Source organism: Aotus nancymaae, unplaced genomic scaffold (assembly GCF_030222135.1).
Source record: "Aotus nancymaae isolate 86718 unplaced genomic scaffold, 86718_ANA_hifiasm-v0.15.2.pri h1tg000193l, whole genome shotgun sequence".
Classification (NCBI taxonomy): Eukaryota; Metazoa; Chordata; class Mammalia; order Primates; family Aotidae; genus Aotus; species Aotus nancymaae.
In genome coordinates this window covers 1171899-1190054 of record NW_026988608.1, presented here as the reverse complement: position 1 = coordinate 1190054, position 18156 = coordinate 1171899, and the positions used below count along the sequence as shown (strand labels likewise).

The window sequence follows — 18156 nt, the reverse complement described above, 5'->3', positions numbered from 1 at the left end:
ATTGGGTGGCCCCACTGTGGCCTGGCTCACAGAGAGTGTGTAAAGGAGCCTGGGGGCCCTGCTGTGTGTGGGTAAAACTTTCCCCACAGATGCTGGAGGGCCCGAGGTGCATGGGGTCTGGGCTCCTGGGTACTGGCACTGGCACCCGGTGAGGGCGCCGCCTGGGACTGGCCTCAGTGCATGATGGCCTGGGGCCCATGTGCCCGGCTCTCCTTTCCCACGTCTATTTCCATGAAAGTCAGCCCGTCAGAGATGGAGACAGCAAAGCACCTGCTTCCCACGGCTGCTGCAGGGCCCTGGGAGACGGTGTGCACGGGGCGGCGCGGCCCCCGCTCCGGAGATGCTCTTGCCGTCACCAGCCTGGCTGGAGGAGAATGGGATGCGTGGGGCTCACCCTGGCCGCCCCACCATGGAGCAGAAGCCCCGCCCCATGTTCACCCCCCGACAGGGCCCCAGGCCGCCGTTGTGCCCTCCCTGGCGAGCCACAGTGCCGTCTGGCGTTTCTGTCCCTTTCTCTCCGTCTGCTTCTTTCTGTTTTAGCTAAAGCAGTCTTGAAAACTGCATCCCGTTTGTTACGTGTTACACCACGTGCTCACTGTTGAAACACGTGGACTCTGTGGACGTGCCTTCCGTGGTGCGTGGTATCGTCTGTGTTCTCAGAACTGTTTTCCTGACTCACGGACAGCAGCTTGCTGGACAGGGTGGGGCTTGGGGACGTTGGCTGCATTTGGGCCTCGAGAAGGACGGGGCAGCCGGGCATCTGTGCAGCGACGTGGCCTGCACTCTAGGACGTGGCCTGCACTTTAGGACGTGGTCACCGCCAGCTTCTGACGATGAATTCCCCAAAGCCACGCACAGTGCTGGGCACTGCCCGTTAAATCCAGGCTGCCTGGCCCAGCACGTCCCAGGATGAGAAGGCCTTTAGCTGGGATGGGTGTCCTGGCTGTGGCAGCCCCGGGGTGCTGGCTGCTGCGTTTGGCCTTAACTGTGCCTCCCCCAGCAGCAAGTAGCTGCCCCTGCCCCTTGTGCTCCTTTCCCTATGGATCCTGTGGGCCAGCAGGGGAGGGCCTGGGGGTGCCAGGTGGGCAAGGAGGGCCTTCTAGGTTGTGTGGGCAGATGCGGATGAGGACTCTCTGGGGGTCACTGGAAGCATCTGGGCCACCTCCTGAGGGCTCAGCCCCAGGCCACGTGCAGGCCCACCCCAGATGCACGTCATGCACCTGGAACCCTGGTCCTGCAGGATAGCATTCTCCAGGGACTTGCATGTGGGGCTGAAGGGTTGCTTGCTCCTCAGGGGGTCTTCCCTGAGTCTCCCAGCCCCTCGGAGAGAAGAGGAGGGAACGGATGAGCCTGTGAGCAAGGGGCCTGAGTTTTGGGGCCGAGGGCTGTGGGCCAGAAGGCAGGCAGTCCCTAACCAGGCCAGGTCAGCTTTCCTGAGAGCATTCCTGCCGGGGCCACATTTCCCCTGGGACCATGGACTGAAATTCAGCCCCTCTGTACCTCTCTCAGGCCAGGGAAGCAGCTGGCCTCAAGGCCACATGCCACGTAGCTTTGTAAGGCATATGCCTTGATCTGACACGTCCAACACTGGACATTTGTAGGGGGTGTGGGCATCGGTTTGCAGTCCTGAATACGGCCCTGGCCTCAGGGCATGGCTCACTGCCCAGACTTCCTGGAGCGAGGGTCCGGGGCCTTGGCTCTGAGGGCTGGGTGCAGGTGGCAGCTGTGCCAGGGTCCCTTCTCACTCTGGTTTCTCTCTCCCCGTTGCCAGGTCCGGCCTCTTTGGCCTGCCTCCCTCGGCTCCACTGCCCCAGGTCGATGACGCCCCCGCCAGCAACAGCCGTGGCCAGGCCCCCACGGAGGGGGAAGCAGAGGTGATGCAGCTGGGGCCTGGCTCCCCGCCTCCTCCCCAAGGGGTCCAGTCCCCCGAGACAGCCGGCCCTGAGCTACCCCCGCCTCTCGTGCCGCCGCTGCCCGCCGGAAGCCTGCCCCCATACCCGCCGTACTTCGAAGGCGCCCCCTTCCCTCACCCGCTGTGGCTCCGGAACACATACAAGCAGTGGGTGCCCCAGCCACCGCCCAGGGCCATCAAGCGCACCCGGCGGCGTCTGTCCCGCAACCGCGACCCGGGGCGCCTCACCCTGAGCACCATCCGCCTGCGGCCGCGCCAAGTGCTGTGTGAGAAGTGCAAGATCACGCTGAGCCCCCCGGAGGCCGGCCCTGGACCCCCGGCCGCACCCAGGGCCCGCAGGAGGCCGGGCAGTGGCCCAGACAGGGAGCTCCGCAAGCTGGAGGAGCCGGAGAACGGTGACCCCGTGGCTACAGCCACCGCCAGGAGGAGCAAGAGGGAGAGGCGGGAGGAGGACAGGGCCCCTGCCGAGCAGGTGCCACGCAGCCCGGTCATTAAGATCTCCTACAGCACGCCCCAGGGCAAGGGCGAGGTGGTCAAGATCCCCTCCCGTGTGCACGGCTCTCTGGAGCCCTTCTGCCCCCAGCAGGCCCCAGAGGATGAGGGCAGCCAGGACCCCGAGGTGCCAGACAGAGAGCACTGGGACCGGCCACCCGGCGCGCCCTCGGCCTCCATCCCCAAGCTGAAACTGACGCGGCCTGTGCTGCCCAGCACCGACCTGCCGCCCCCCAAGATCCGCCTGAAGCCCCACCGCCTGGGGGACAGCGAGCACGAGCCCGTGTACCGTGCCGAGCTGGTGGAGGAGCTGAATGGGTGCCCACGGGCCAGCTCGCCCATGCCCTGTGCGGACGGCCCTGCCGCTGGGCTGGCGGACTTGTCTTCCGGAAGTTCGGGTGAGGACGATGACCTCAAGAGCTGTCCCCAAGGTCCACAGAGACGCGGTGGCTTGGCTTTTCTCGTCAGCTGCCCGGAGGGGAGAGCAGACTGTGCTAGCGAGTTGGCGTGCAGCAGTGACAGCCTGGACGAGGCCAGATCATCCGGCTCGGAAGGGACGTCGGCGGACGCGGGTGACCTGTCGCCCAGCCACGGCGCATCGGCGCCCTCCTCGTCCAGAGAGGTTCGTCCAACGGTGCCGCCCCTGACGGTCCGGCTGCACACGCAGAGCGTGTCCGAGTGCATCACAGAGGACGGCAGGACCGTGGCCGTGGGGGACATCGTGTGGGGTAAGATCCATGGTTTTCCTTGGTGGCCGGCGCGTGTTCTTGGCATCAGCCTCGGCCAGAAGGAGGACGGCGAGCCCTCTTGGCGAGAAGCGAAGGTCTCCTGGTTTGGTTCTCCGACCACGTCATTCTTGTCTATTTCAAAACTCTCCCCTTTCTCTGAATTTTTCAAACTGAGATTTAACCGTAAGAAGAAGGGGATGTATCGGAAAGCTATAACCGAGGCTGCCAATGCCGCGCGACACGTGGCCCCGGAGATCAGGGAGCTCTTAACCCAGTTTGAAACGTAACTGGTTCCCTGACCAGGTGAGTGTGCCAGCCCAGACTCACACGCGTGTCCAGGCCCCGAGGCCGGGGGAGCCACCCGGGGCCCCCCGCCTCCTGGAAATGGTCGCCCTCACTGGTGATGTCATCCACGCTTCTGATTCACACGAGGCGCATTACAAGGGGGCCAGTCACCACCACTGCTGGTTCAAAGCACAAATCGAGTGTGTGTTTTGCAGCCGTTTGTGAAAGGCGGGCCAGAGAGGAGGTTCTCACGTGTCGGGGATGTGGTTTGGCTGATCCTGGGGAAGGAGAGCCCAGGCCGGGCCCTGTCTTGCATTACTCAGGGAGCAAAGCCTCACTGCTCTTCCCAAGATCAGAGAGGACCCCCTCCCTCCTCCTGTTCACGGATCAGCCGTCCAGGATGTTAAATGAGGGAGGGCCAGGCGAGTTTCCTACCCTCAGACGAAGCCCCTGCCTCAGCTCCCAGACTGGCCTAGCCCTGCCCACCTCGACCCCCCAAATCTTCCTCCTGGGCCAATGCGGACTCCATTGTCAGTGGGCCGTGCATGGCCAGGCGCCGGGGCCTGGGACATGTGTGGGGGCCTGTTCCTGGGGACAGTGTCTCGCCCTTGGCCTCTCCCAAGAGCACTTGGTAGAATCTCCAGGCAGGTCTTGTGTGGATTCTCTATGCTGTGTGGAGGTGTGGGGATGTCACCTCGTGGGGCCGGGGGCACCGCCCATGACCCTGTGGTCACTGTGTGGGGCATCCGGGGCCTGCCGAGGGGCTGGGTTCTGCCCTGAGCCTCTCGAGGGGCTGGCATCTGAAGACTGCTCTACCAGCACCTCCCGGAGGCCCCTCCTGCCTCCCCAGCGAGTTCTGGGCTAGCTGTGGGGAGTCCCCTCTGGGTGGGGGCAGCTGGTGGCCCTCTGTGCACCTCTTCCTGGCTTGGTGGCCTAATGGTCCCCTGGATGCAGAGATTCCAGGGCCGGGGGCTATATGCAGAGGGCAAGGGCAGGGCCTCTGCCTAGGCCTGGGTGACGGCTGGTGACCTTGTCTGCCCTGGCCGCCTGCCCAGAGGCCTTGCTGTTTCCCAGGTGACAATCCTTCGGCCTTAGCCTTTGGTGGGGGTGGGGAGTGGGGTGGCTGCGTGCCCTGCATATTGGGGTTCCGGGGTGAATGCAGTGATGAGAGGCCACTGTCATCAAGCCAGGGTCCCCAGGCTGCCTGGCCGTTCAGGCTCTGGCCTGGCCTCACCCCTCCCTCCAGGCACCAGCTGCATCTGCCTTGCCCCGCTGAGGCCAGGCACAAACGTGGCTGCTCCCCCTGCCCCAGGAACCAGGCCCTTTTCTGGTCAGTTCTGGAGCCTTTGGGCAGGGGTGGGACAGGTGCCCTGTTGGGGAGTGGGGGTGGGGGCCACCTCTTGGCTTGAGTCTGGGGGAGTGTCTCAAGCTGAGGCACTGTCCTCTGAGGAGTTGGAGGAAGGTCAGAGGACTTGAGTCTGTTGCCTGGGGGACCCTCCCCGAGTTCTGGACTTGGGCATTTACCGGGCTGTGTGCCCCACCCAGGTCCGCAAGTGAGGCCAGAGGCCTTGGCTGGCAGGGAGCCCGTGGACGCAGCCTTGCAGGCTCAGGGCCGGCTGTGTTTATCCGGAAGCGGAGAAAAATCTCACCAGACTGGTTTGCCTGCCTCTGCGGGGGGCAGTGCCTGCCCTAGGGCTGCTGCTCCCTGGGCCCGTGCCAGGACCAGCCCCCTGCTCTGGGAGTGGGGGTGCCAGATCCTTTCAGCGCCAAAGTGCAGCGTGGCATGTGCCCGGTCGGCTTTCTGGTTTTGTTTCCTAAGGGTTAAAGACCAGTTGCTCAGCATGCTCAGAGCTGGCATCTCGAGGGGCGTGGGCTATCCCACCCTGCGTGGCATTGATGGTCTCTGGGGGACACGTCTGCGTTGAAGCGTCAGCAGTGCACTCTGGTCTGCTCTTTGTAGGGGTAATGCGGGGTACCTGCCTTTCCTGGGAAGGGGGACCCGCCAACACCATCCTGAAGGTGCACTTCTCTGAGCAGAGGCTGAAAGAGGCGTGGGGCAGGGGTGGCCATGCCCGAGGGAGGAGCAGGAGGAGGAGGCAGGCGTGGGGGCTGGAGCTCAGGCAGGGAGGCCTGCCGGGAAGGTTGTCCTCCTGGTCCCCGCCCACCGGCCACCCTGACCTGGCCCAGCAGCTTCCTGAGGTTTGTGGGTGTCTGTGCCGCCCAGCACCTGTCAGGGGGTGGTCGCTGCAAGCACAGCCAGACCTGCTCCGTTGCAGGGATGATGAGCCCAGCATCTCCCCCGGAGAGACCCCTCACTCTGTCTCCACTTGCTGAGGGTGCTGGAGGCTCAGCTGAGGGGTAGGTGGAGGCCCCACAGACCACAGGGTGCCAGGCACTGGGCCTGTAGCCGGTGGTGCTGAGAGGCGGCCTGGCTGGCACAAGGGATGAGCACATCAGCCCGAGCAGGGGCCTCCCCAGGACGCGTGCCCAGCTGTGTGGTGCGCTTGAGCGCCCTTCCGTGTGAGGTCCTGACCCAGGCGTACGGGAATAGAGGCTGTTGGGCCTTGTCCCAGCTGGTCACCTGCTGTTGCGGCCTCAGCAAGCCAATACCTCTGAGCCTGTTTGTTCAGCTCTCTGGGTAACAGCAGGTCCCACCTCTGAGTGACGGCACGTGTGCCCTGGGTGGTCGTGGCCGGCTCCGGGGGCCTGTGAGTGGCCTGTGGCCACTGTGCCCTCAGGCTGGCAGGAGAGGCCGTTCCCTGGGGATTCTCCTGCACCCACAGGGACCCCCACGTCCGGAGTGGGGGGCAGGCGGTGGGGACCCGGCTCTAGGGTTGCTGTACCGGGGAGCAGCCTCCTGCTTCAGGTACAGGCACCGGGCGTGCAGGCTCAGGGGCCCAGCAGGAGCTGCCTGGCCAGGCTTGTCCTGCAGCAGGGATTGGGGACCTGGAGAAGGCAGCGCCTCCCCACACCCCCACCTCGGGGGCCACTGAGCCTGAGAGGCGAAAGCAGCTCTCCTGTGTGAGCCCCGGGGCCTCAGGCTGGGGTCCTGCTCCCATCCAGGCTCCAGGTTCTCTCTCTGCTCCCCTGGTCTCTCCGTCACTACCCACCCACCCCTCTGCTGAGGGCCAGGCACTTCACTGGACCCAGGCTAGAAGGGGGGCCGAATGGGGAGGGCTGTGAATCACCAGTTCCCAAATTAGTGCATAATCACACACAGGAACTGCTGAGAAGGAAGGGAAGAGGGCCTTGAAGCAGAGCATCCAGCGAGAAACCTGGCCTGGACTGGGATCTGGGAAGGCTTCCTGGAGGAGGTGGCAGGAGCCGGGATCTGAATGGTGAGCTAATCAGGAGCTGATGGGGTGAGGGTGGGGTGAGCATTCTAGGCAGGAGGAGGGCAGGGCATGTTCCAGGGGTTGGGGAGGTGGGCAGAAGCGGACTACGGGCCTGGGGGGGCCAAGACATGGACTCGGTGCTACTGGAGAATTACAGACAGAGGAGTGAGGTGGTCTTGTTATTATTTGTCAGTGAAACTTTCAAAAACATCTGATGGCTTTAAAAATAAAAGAAATGGGCCGGGCGTGGTGGCTCACGCCTGTAATCCAAGCACTTTGGAGGCCAAGGTGAGCGGATCACCTGAGATCGGGAGTTCAAGACCAGCCTGACCAACATGGTGAAACCCCGTCTTTAAAAAAATAAAAAAGAAATAAAAGAAGTGAATGACCCCCAGCTGTGAGTACAGGGAGAGTGATGGGGACAGGGGAGGCTGGGCGGGTGTCCAGGCGTGGCTCCGTCCTCAGGGGTGGCTCCGTCCTCTTGGGAGGCGCCTGAGGCCTGGCTGGAGGCATCTCAGGTGAAAGCTCAGAGGCGGGTCAGGCAAGGGGCTGGGGACAGGGACCTATATTCTGGGGGAACCTGCGCCCGGACAATGCCGTGGGACAGAGAGCAGGAAGGGGGGCTTCAAAGAATGGACACTCGAGGCAGAGGCTTCAGACCAGCAGAGGCAGGTGGAGATGACAGGTGACCAGACACGTGCGCTGTGTGGGAGCAGGAAGGAGGGTGGCAGAGAGTGGGTGGCACCAGCCAGCCCTGTGGGGAGGACCTGAGGGGCTCAGAGCAGCAGAGGCAGGTGGAGATGACAGGTGACCAGACACGTGCGCTGTGTGGGAGCAGGAAGGAGGGTGGCAGAGAGTGGGTGGCACCAGCCAGCCCTGTGGGGAGGACCTGAGGGGCTCAGAGCCTTGCCCTCCCTGCACCCCAGCACCACAGCAGTGGAGGGAGGCGTGCCCATAGAGGTGGGGACTTCCTGGTGTCCTGGGTGCTGTGAGGGACAATGGGGGTCCCCCGGTCCTGGGAGCCATGAGGGCTGACAAGGGCACCCAGTCCTGGGAGCTCTGAGGCCGAGGGGTCTTCTGGCCCTGCACGGGCACCTCCTGGGCTGCCCTGGTGTGGCCGGGGCTCTGTGCCCTGCTGACGCGAGGACTGGAGGCTGACATCTCCCTGAAGTGGGGACTCAGTGATCTCCTGGTGTCCCGGCCTCTTGAGCAAGGGTGAGATTTCACAGGCTCCCAGACAGTGCAGGCCAGAGGGGTCCAGCGTCCTGTGGCCCCGGAGGCCCAGCCCTTTCCCCTCCTGCTCTGGCGGGGGACTTTCGGGTCCATACCCTGCACAGCCTCTGTCAGCAGCTGGGAGCACAGGGTTCCTGCGCCACTGAACAGTCAGTGTCCCTGGGGTCACCCTTGTCTTTCGTGTTTCCTGTAGCTGCTGTGACCTCCACGCACTGCGGCCCTGAGACCACGGGCACTTATTCCCACGCCTCTCGGGGTCAGGAGCTTGCATCGTGGCCTGCAGGGCTGTGCGCCTTCAGCTCCGGCTAGGATCTTGCCTCTGCAGCTCCTGGGGGTCCAGGCACCCCCTTCTCATGGCCATGTAGCCCCACGCTTTGCACAAGGCCTCTGCCTCTTGGAAGTCCCCGGGTGGCATCTGGAGACAGGTAGATAACGCGGGAGGGGCTCATCTCGAAGGCCTCGTTTAAGCACATTGCAAACACGATGCCGCAGAAGGTGGCCTTCCCAGGCTCTGGTGCACTCCACATCCCCAGTGCTGTGTGGGCAGCTTGGGCACAGTCCAGGGTCCACCGCAGCCTCACACCCGACAAGGGAAGGCCCCAGGCAGTGGTGGTGGAGATGGGCCTCAGCCCCAGGGTCTGTGGGGTGAGGGAGGGGCCCATCGCTCCGGAAGGGTCCGAGGTGCGCAGGCCAATTCCGACCTGAAGCTTCATCGTGTTGACTTCTCCTGGGAAATAAGGATAATAATCGGGACGCTGCCTGGCACCCGGAGTGCTGAGTCGGCACAGCCGCCGCCGGGACGTGGACGAGCGTGGTGCTTGCTGGAGTCTCCGGGACGGAAGCGGCCTCGGCTTTTCTGATTCACGTTTTCCTTTTAGAACAGCATCCTTGAGCTTCCTGCCCAAAACTGGCTTTTCTCTTCCTCCAACTCTAAATTAAAACGCTCTCTGCTTCCGAGGATGGGTTTCTCAGCTGACTTCCCTGCGTTGCTTTCAGGAAATTCAGGTCCCGAGTGAAGGTTGTAATTATTTTGTTCCAGAAGGAAACGAGGCTTGTAATTCCGAGCCTGCCGCGGGGGCTCAGGCTCCACCCCGTCTCCTGGCTCCCGGCAGCGGGTGCCTGCCACCTCCTCCCGGCCAGTGGCTTGGGCATCCAGGTCATGTTGGGGGACAGGCGGGCAGGTGCCGGGTGTTTGGAGTTGCTCCTTGGGGTCAGGTGCCTGGGACATGGGGGGCTTTCTCAGTGTCGGGGGACGCTGCTGGAAGCCCCTGCCCATTCGTGCCTTCAAGGCCAAGCGCTGCACCCACCTCCGGCGAGGTGGCCTAATGCCACTCGAACCTGCTGCCAAGTGTCTTAATTGCTTCCTGGGTCTCACTTCCAGCTCCGAATCCTTGCCCCTGACCCCACCAGCCTTTCACACCCTGCACAGGGTATGCGCCCCTGGTCAGAGGATCGGGAGTGGAGGCTCGCTCTCTCAGCGGGACCCCTGCGGGGCAGTGGAGGCTGCTCTCTGCTGGAGGCCCCGGGGTTGGTTTTGGGCTTGGGATTGTCAACCTAATCCCTTCTAATCCGTTCCCTGTCAAGTTCCCCCAGGGGTTCCGCCCACCGTTGGTGATCGCTTTGATTCGCTCTTTCATGCGGGCTTAGGAGGTGCTGGCCACGGTCTTCATTCACTCACTGGATTCTTACAAAAAAGCCTCTTTCCTTACCAGCTTTCGGTGGCACTGCAGCAAGGCTTCTGGCCACACCCCATTTGCAGGGGGTCCTTACAGAGGCCGGGGCAGATGCCGGCTGGTTCTGGAGCCCCTTCCAGTGTGCCCGAGGGGTCCCTCCTGAGCGTGTGTGTCTCACAAAAGCACACGCATTTGCTAACATAGGTTCAGTCCACCCAAGGGCTACTCTTTCCATGCTCAGACGGTGCCACCTTGAGGAGGCCAGCGCCCGTGACCTGTGGTGACCACAGCAGCCTGCTGGCGGCGTTGCCCCTGCCACGCCCCGTCATCCGGGCTCCCTCTGTGCGTTTTGTGGCTCAGGCCCCGAGCAGCCACGTCCCGGGGAGCCCTGCTTCCTGCTGCCTGCTCCTGGGCCGCTGGTGTTTCTAAGCCTTTTTCTAAGCGACACGGATAGGATTCGCTTTTGTGTCTGATGCCAGAAATCTTGACTCTTAATGTTAACATGATCCATTTTATCGATGTGAAGGTTAATATATGTGTAATATATCAAATTTAATATAGGTACGTAAAACATTTAACATAACAATATGTCACATTACCGAAAACAATATATATATATAATACTATTGTGTTATGGTACAGCGTGACAGTTTCGGAAGGACAGCACCCTAACACCATCGGCCAGGGAGGGTGCCCACGGGCGAGCCAGTGGATGGTTTGAGGGAATGTCTGAGATTGCCCTGCCTGTGTTTTTGTCCCAGGGTCTGGCCCTTTGGGGTGTGTGTCACGTTCCTGTCTCTGCGGCAAAGTCATGATCTCAAAACACACTCAGCCATCTTTGTTTTATTCACTCTCCATTTTTAGAGATGCCTTGTTTTTTAAAACCCATTGCAGTAGGCTTCTGTGGGCACCTCCACGGCCCCAGGTCCACTCCCGTCCTGGTCTCCCCAGCCTTCCCGTGGCTCGCTTCCCGCATGAGCAAGTGCCCCTGGCCGGCTCAGGATGTGTGGAGCCGTGGAACTCACCCAGCTCCCTCGGGGGACTCACGCAGCTCCCTCGGGGACTCTGGCTGTCCCAGTCTTTTCTCCAGGCTGTGGGGAGGGTGTGAGCCACCAGCTTTCTCATGTGGAGGAGGCTTGGCCCAGGCTGGGAGGTGCTGGTGTCCTTTGGGCCTCAGAGACAGTGGGGTGGGAGAGAGGTGGGTGAGCGAGAGACTCCGCCCCCACATCCAGGTGGGGGTTCAGAGGGCTCCCGGGCAGGCGGGGCCCCAAGGCCTCCAGGTTCCTGAGACCACCTGGTGTCCTGGAGGCCTCAGCGAAGGGGAGCAGCTGAGCTCAGCTCTTTGAGCGAGGGCCATGCCGGGAAGGTAGGACAGACGTGAGCAGCGGCCAGGGCTACTCGGCCTTTGAGCCCGTGCCTCTGCTGCTGGGGAGGGAAGGCCCCTGTGAAGGCTGCTGCTGCTGTCAGGACGAAGGCCCATCAGGCTGTTTCCTCCCAAGGCCGTTCTGCATTTTTCTAATGAGGACGGTGGCTGATGGATGTTTACCGACATTTCCAAAGGTCACGCTGCTGTTGATGGCGAGGGGCCGGGCGGCCTTAACGATCTCCGGGAGCTGTGTGTTTCTTGGCAGGGAGGCGTGGTTGCCTTTGATTTGAGCCTCTTTCAAATCATAAAGTGCTTCTGCATTAGAAGGGGTGGACAGAGGGTTCCAGGCGCGGCGGGGACCCCACCTGTGCCACAGCAAACAGGCTCCTCCTGACCCGTCCCACACGCAGTCTCTGTTGACACGCTAGCAGTTGGGAAGGGACCCCGGGGGCCGGAGGACGCTTAGGTGGAGCCGCTGCAATCCTAGGGCGGCTTCCACCTCCCTGTCATCCGTGGGGCGGGCGGCTCAGGCGGGATCCTCACAGCTGCCTTTTCCTCCTGAGAAATGGAAAACAGTCTTTGCAGGAATGGATTTGCGTGACCAGCTCTAATCCCGCGAACGTCTCACACCGGGGACTGTTCCGCTTCCCATACGGGATCGGCAGGGTCGGAGGACGTTATTCCAGGACTGAGACGGCGAAGCCTCGTGGTTTTGAGGCGCTGACGCATGGCTCTGCTCAGGAGTCACTGTCTGCCCTGGCAGCTCTCGGCCGGTGTTGGGCTGGGGCCGCGTCAGCTGGGCCTCTGAGGGCCTCCTGGGCTCTGCGGGCCTGTGAGGCCCGTGCAGTTGATGGACCGCACGATTGCGGTCCATGCACCCCAGGCTGTCCTCCAGAGGCAGGGCCCTCCTCCTCTGCCACCCCTCACCGGCACGTGGCGTCTCAGTGGTGAGCCGCCTCTCCGTGGATTTAGTCTGCTCTCTGATTTTCACTCATCTCAGATTCCGAAGCATCAAAGTCCTGCACTTCTGTGGGATCCTGGCCTTTCGCTCGCTGTTGCTCAGCCTGCCCACAGATGCACACGCACACACACGCACACGCGTGAACTTGCGCCTACACCCCGTACTCACGTATCTGCACCTGCTCAGTCATGCCTGCGGTCCCCCATGTATGCACGTGCACCTGAACCCCCGTGCACTCCGGCACCTACCCACCTGCACACACACCACTCCTACGCACACAACTTAGACAGCCCTGCTGCGCGTGCCAGAGTGTGCAGTGCTGTCCTGGGCCCTGGGGCGGGACTGCCCGCCGCGCCTCCGTTGTGCCATCTTGGGGTGGGATGTAGGTTGAGTCATGTCCCCCAGAAGACACGTTCGGGTCCGCCCTAGTCACTGTGAACCGGACTGACTTGGAAGTGGGGTTTCTGCAGATGGAATCAAGTTATGATGAGGTCGTACTGGGTGAGGACGGGTCCTGAATCCAGTAACTGGTGCCCTCATGAGAAGAGGGAGATCTGGGCACCGAGACTCAGAGACGCACAGAGATGGCCTTGTGGAGACAGAGGCGGCGCTCACAGGGACGTATCACAGAGACTGAGAGACACACAGAGACGGCCTTGTGGAGACAGAGGCGGCCCTCGTGGGGACGCATTCATGAGCCCAGGAAAGCCAGGAGCTTCTGGAAGGGGGAAGGGCCCTCCCTCGGCTTCCTGAGGGCACAGCTCTGCCTGCACCTTGCTCTCAGATGCCTGTGTTCTGAACCCCTGGTCTCTGGGCCTCTGTTCCAGCCTCTGGGACACTAGCGTAGGGGGTCAGGTCTGGCCTCACAGCGCAGCTGCTGAACGGCCTTGGGTTGGGTGTGGCACCCCCGGCTTGGGCCTGGTCGGGGGGCGGTGAGGGACAGCACTTGGGTGCTTGTCGAAGTGAAAATTGTGTGTGGGACGCCCCTGGTCCCCGACTGCTGTGGAGGCACCGAGGCTGCGCCGCGGGTGCCGTGGCTGTTGGTAGCGGCCAAGCCTGGGCACCGGAGGGTCCTGCTGGCCGCTGTGTCCGCAGGAGCCCCCCAGCACCACAGAGATCAGGTGAGCTGGGTGCTGTTGGTCAAGAACGCTCTCGCCAGGCGGCGGTGCCCACAGCCCAAGCAGGACGCCATCTGCACCCTCTTAGTGTCTCGGCGAGAAAACTGCGCATCTCATCCCCGGGCACTGGACCCCACACCTCCCAGGCTCCCAGACCTCGGCCCGAGTCCACCCTGTGGATGTCTCCAGGGCCCTCAGGCGGTGACTCCGCCAGGCGAGGAATGCAGTGGCCGCCCTGTCAGGCAGGAGCCTCTGCCCCAGGCTGTGTGGGTACAGCATCTGCTCCAGGCCTCTGCGCTTGCCTGGCCAGGTATGGACGCAGCCTGACCTCTCTGCAGGGAGTGTGATCGGGGCTGCGGCTGGGCGGCTGGGCCAGGGCCTTGGGTGCTACTGTTTGACTACGGTCCTTGGTGGAGGAGACCCGGCCACATCGGGGCACTGCACCCAGCCAGCAGGGCCCTGGGCCTCGTGGGGTCCCCGCCTCAGGCCCAGGCCCTGCTCCTTGACCTTTTGAGAGAAGGGGCTCCCCGTGGTGCCACGTCACAGGTGCACGGGGCCCAGACATGTGGCCGCACTCGCCTGGCGTTCGTTCCCTGAGGCTCCCTGTCCTCCTGACCACCAGGGCTGTGGGCACTGCTGCCCTCATGCCATCCTCATCCTCTCTGTGGGGCCGGGCCTGGGGCTTCCCTCTGCTCACCAGGCGTTGGAGGACAGGCGGCCCCGCTTTCAGGCAGATCCCTGTGTCTCCCCACCCAAGCACCCCCACCACCCCTGCTGCAGCCGGGGCATGGGAGGGTCGCGGCAGCTGTCCAGGCAGTGCTCCTGTGGGGCCACGTGTCCACCCCTTTCCTGGGAGCACCTGCAGAGGAAGAACAGCCCCATGTCTTCAACAACCCGGTCCCCAAGGGCTGCCACCTGGGGGTGTTACTCGGCGGGGGTCCCAGGAAAGCAGCCCACCAGGAAATACACACACGACCTTTCCCAGAGTGGCATGTTTCGCCCAGCCACAGAGCTCCTGAGCATGAGAGGTGGGCACCGGGCACCCCCACGGCTGCATGCACTCACGAGTAGTGCCGGCTCCTTCCTGAGACGCCCGGAGGCCGTGCCCTGTGAGGCACGGCTGCAGCATTCGTAGGCAGGGCCTCTCACGCCTCCCGCCCCCCGTGCCCGGGACTGGGTAGACAGCTCTCCCAGGGTTGGAGGGTCTCCTAAGCTGGGGCCCAGTGAGGTCTTTCTGGTGTGTGTGTGGCAAGGGTCCAGTCCCCTCCACATGCTGCAGCGTGGTGTGGGCCCTTCTGGAGACAGCTGAGAACTCGTGTTGTCTGTGACACTCCAGAGCTTCCGGCCTGCTTCCGCCAACGCTGAGGGTGGGACGCAAAAGGTCAGGAAATGGGGATCCTCCTGTGTACCCCAAAGTCAGGCTTCCGTATGGGGTCAGGTCACCTCCCCAAGCCTGGGGCACTGAGGGACTGAGCCTGTTTGTGTGTGCTGTACTGTGAGCGCAGATGGCAGCCCCTTCTGACCTTCAGGATCGTGACTCATTCAGACGGAGGTAGGACACACACCCCTTCCCTCCCCACTGCCTGGCGCTGCCACGTGCCCCAAAGCACCACAGCTCTGGGGCGCTGGCATCACTGTACTGAGCTCGGCTGAGGGCAGCTGGGAAGAGATGTTCTGGGGTCTCCCTCACCCCTCCTGCCCAGGGTCTTCTCTGGGCCGGGTGTGGCCTCGTGCTGGAAGGCCTGGGGAGGCCGGGTGTCCCCGCCGGGCCAGGCTGGGCCTTGGCAGAGGAGTCCTTGAGCCCCACCTGCTGGCCCTGCACCGGCTCCCTGGAGGAAGGCACGGGGTGGGTCCTGGGCATCCCCACACCTGAGCAGAGGGGCTGCCTGGGGGCCAGCGTGGGGAGAGCCTGGGCCCCCACTGCTCAGGCTGTACCGGATTCTCTATGGAGACCCTCAGCTTCCTGCAGCCCCTCAGATACGAATGGGAGGTGGTCCAAAATGCAGCTTCTCTTTCATCTGTGTGTGCGTCAATCTTACTGTGACGTTCAGCTTCTAAAAGTCCAGTGGCCACATGTCGTATGTAGTGACTCGATCCACCTCATGTGTCTAGACCTTGCACCTTCTGCCGCTCCTTGGTTCTCGAGTTTTCGATTTAGACATTGGTGATGGCTTTTTTCTATGAAGATGAGGCTGAGCTCTCCACTGTTCACAGACGCGTGCACACACACACACCCACACACCCACACACACTCACACACACACACACACTCTCACACACTCACACACCGTGTTTAGCTAACTTGAGACTTGGTGTTCATGTGAATGATCTTGGCCCGTCCGTGTCGAGGGTGGCAGGCGGTGCCGGCCCTTCTTCTCTGCGGCGTCGATCCTGGCTTGGTGCTTGGTCTTCGAAGTGTTTACAGTGTTGTCACTCAGGAATGCCCAGTGTGACGAGAAAGAAGCCCCGTCACTCGCACTCACACATCCACTGTCAGGCTCACACAGCACGCACCTGCAGGTGCCCTCCAGGCCTCCCCGCGTGCCGTCGGGCTTCCTCACAGCATGGCGGTCTCAGGGTGGTTGCGGTTTCTCCCGTGGCAGCTCTGGCTTCGTGAGTGCAGCACTGGAAGTGGCAGCAACCTCTCAGCGGGGCCGGGACGGGGCGGGCTCCCCCAGGGACCTCTCAGTGGGGCCGGGACGGGGCGGGCTCCCCCAGGGACCTCTCAGTGGGGCCAGGATCGGGGCACATCCCTCCAGCGACCTCTCAGCGGGCCTGGGATGGGGCAGGTCCCTCCAGCGGCCTCTCAGCAGGGTTGGGATGGAGCAGGTCCCTCCTGCCCTGCTGTGGTCAGGCAGGGCCCACAGGGCACCCCCCTCCTGGCAGGAGGAGCGGCGGGGCTGGCATCATCCCCTGTGCCCTGGGCTTCCGCAGGCTCTGCTCCCTTTCCCGTCCCCGCCCTTTCCGCCACTGGCCGGTGGAGAACTGAGGCTGACAGTGTCTGTCCCTCCGTTTGTTGGATTTGGGGGCTGCTTTTCTCAGGGCCCAGGGTTGGCCCTGGGTCTTGGGGCTGAGGGGACCATCTGTCCGGCCAGTTCTCTCTGCCAGGGGTGGCCCTCGGGGCCTGCGTGGGCTCAGGTGGGGAGTGCTGGGAGCCCCGCACAGACCTGGGAAAGGGTTTTCCTCTCAGGGCCTCGCCGTCCCTCCCACCCTGGGACCACCCCCTGTGTGTGAGGATGTGTCCTGGTGGAGGGCGCTTGGGGCTCCTCCCCAGGCTTGGGTCTCCACGGGGCCATCAGTGCACGCGAGGGCCCCCAGACAGTCGTGCACGGGGGTCCCTCTGCACCGTGAGCCCAGCACAGGCATGGCCATCAGCCCCCACCAGAGGCCACAGGGCGCCGGATCCGCTGGCTTCTCTGTAGCCCTGCGTTTTGGGCCTGTGGACCTCGGGACTTCAGGGCAAGTCCTGTGGTCCGAGTGTCCGAGCAGGGAAGACCCTGCACTCTCCCCCAGCACGGCCGGGCTGTGGGCACCGAGGGAGGTGGGACACTGGAGGGCTGAGGGCCGGCGGGTGCTGGGGGATGCTGGGGGTCCCGGGTGAGCCTCAGACCCCAAGGGGCTGGTCCCCCGTACTCAACCCTGAGTCAGCCTCTGCCTCTTTCTGCTTCTCCCAAGGTCAGCGATGATGAGGGCACACCTGCTGTCCTGGCGCTTCTGGCCTCCCCCAGGGACTCCTCCCGCCTTCTGGCCGGCTGCGTGCAGAGCCCGCTGGGCATGGTGGTCGGCCTGACACGAGGCCCCCGGCCGGGACCAGCGGTGTGTCCAGGGAGGGGATGGCCCTGAGCCCAGCGTCTCTGCCCGCTGAGTCTGTTTCCTCCTGCCACTAGCCTGTGGTTGCCCTGGCTCAGGAGGCGGCCAAACTCGTGACATGCTGGCTGCTGCTGCCTGGTGGGCTGGGGTCCCGTGGAGGAAGAGGGCCGGCCCCTCCAGCCTTGCCTGCTGCCTTGCGCACTGAGGACCCGTCGGGGAGCCAGGCCTGGCACCCCAGCCTCACCCAGCTGCTGGTGTGGGCGGCTGTGCCCCACCTCAGTGTCCCGGACACAGCCATCTCCCAGGCTCAGCTTGGTCACCTTCAGGCTTCAGAAAATCCCAATTGCACGTGTGGGGTTCTTCCCCTGGGGTGCGGGGTCTCCGTGCACCACCCACCGTCTCCCGCTCCGAGTTCATCCCAGATGGTGGGGCCCACCGGGCACCCGGCACCCGGCCTGCAAGGCCACCTGTGCCCCAGATGCTGCTACAAGTGACCAGTACTGTGTGGAGGAGGCGGAGGGCCGCCCCAGGAAACCAGGCTTCAACAGTAAAAGGAGAAGAAGCCTGCTCTGTTTTGTAAGAGCGCGTTCCTTTTCCTCCTTTTTGTCACTTTAAAGACCAAAAAGAATAAAGAAAGAAAAGAAAAAAATTAATCTGCTCTTTCTTTGTTTAAATGTAAAGAGAAAAATAAAGAGAAACATGTCTCAGTTGCTGAAGTGGTGACTCCGCGGCTGCAGTTCACACTCACGCGAGCGTTGGCGTCGGGCTGAAGGGGCCCGCGGTCGCACGGGTTGGGGTGACGCCCCCGCCGGCTGCCTCCAGGAGGGATGCTGGCCGCTGCCCTGAGCCCCGGGGGGCTGTGCACTGAGTCCCCGTCTCCAGGCCTCCCTACTGGCTTTCCGGTCGACGCCGGGATTTCTGGGTCGAGGCGGTGTTCTGCACGTTGGGAGCTTTGTTCCTTGTTATTCGAGGGAAACCTCTCATCTCCTGTTTCTTGATTTGCTCATTCAGAACCAAGGGACATCCCAGAGACGATGATGGTGGCTTTGCTTGTTTCTGGTTTTGCTAGAACGTTCTGTGCTCTAAAGGCATCACTGTCCTCAGCAAGGATCGTGTGGGGGTGGGGGGGCAGTACCCACCTGGAGGACCTCTCCAGGCCACGTGGGGGACGACCCTCGTGGTTTCCTGTGGTCCTGGACCTGACTTGCGGGAGGAACATGATTTTCAAACCTATTTGTAGCAG

At 63.0% G+C, this 18156-nt stretch overlaps 1 protein-coding gene across 6 annotated transcripts in view; it reads left to right on the top strand.

The window, feature by feature from the left end:
- Positions 1 to 18156, top strand: part of PWWP2B (PWWP domain containing 2B) — a 58777-nt gene that overhangs the window by 26015 nt on the left and 14606 nt on the right. For 3 of the 6 annotated variants that reach the window (XM_064371832.1, XM_021666131.2, XM_012477502.3), the window contains 2 exons: positions 1772 to 3435; positions 16779 to 17643. In XM_064371832.1, coding sequence (XP_064227902.1) covers positions 1878 to 3419 — 1542 coding nt within the window. In that variant the 5' untranslated portion in view covers positions 1772 to 1877 and the 3' untranslated portion in view covers positions 3420 to 3435; positions 16779 to 17643. Of the gene's footprint in view, positions 1 to 1771; positions 3436 to 6637; positions 6756 to 6945; positions 13343 to 16778; positions 17644 to 18156 lie in introns of those variants that run through there. The other 3 variants (XR_002477674.2, XR_002477675.2, XM_021666132.2) reach the window with 3 other exon arrangements.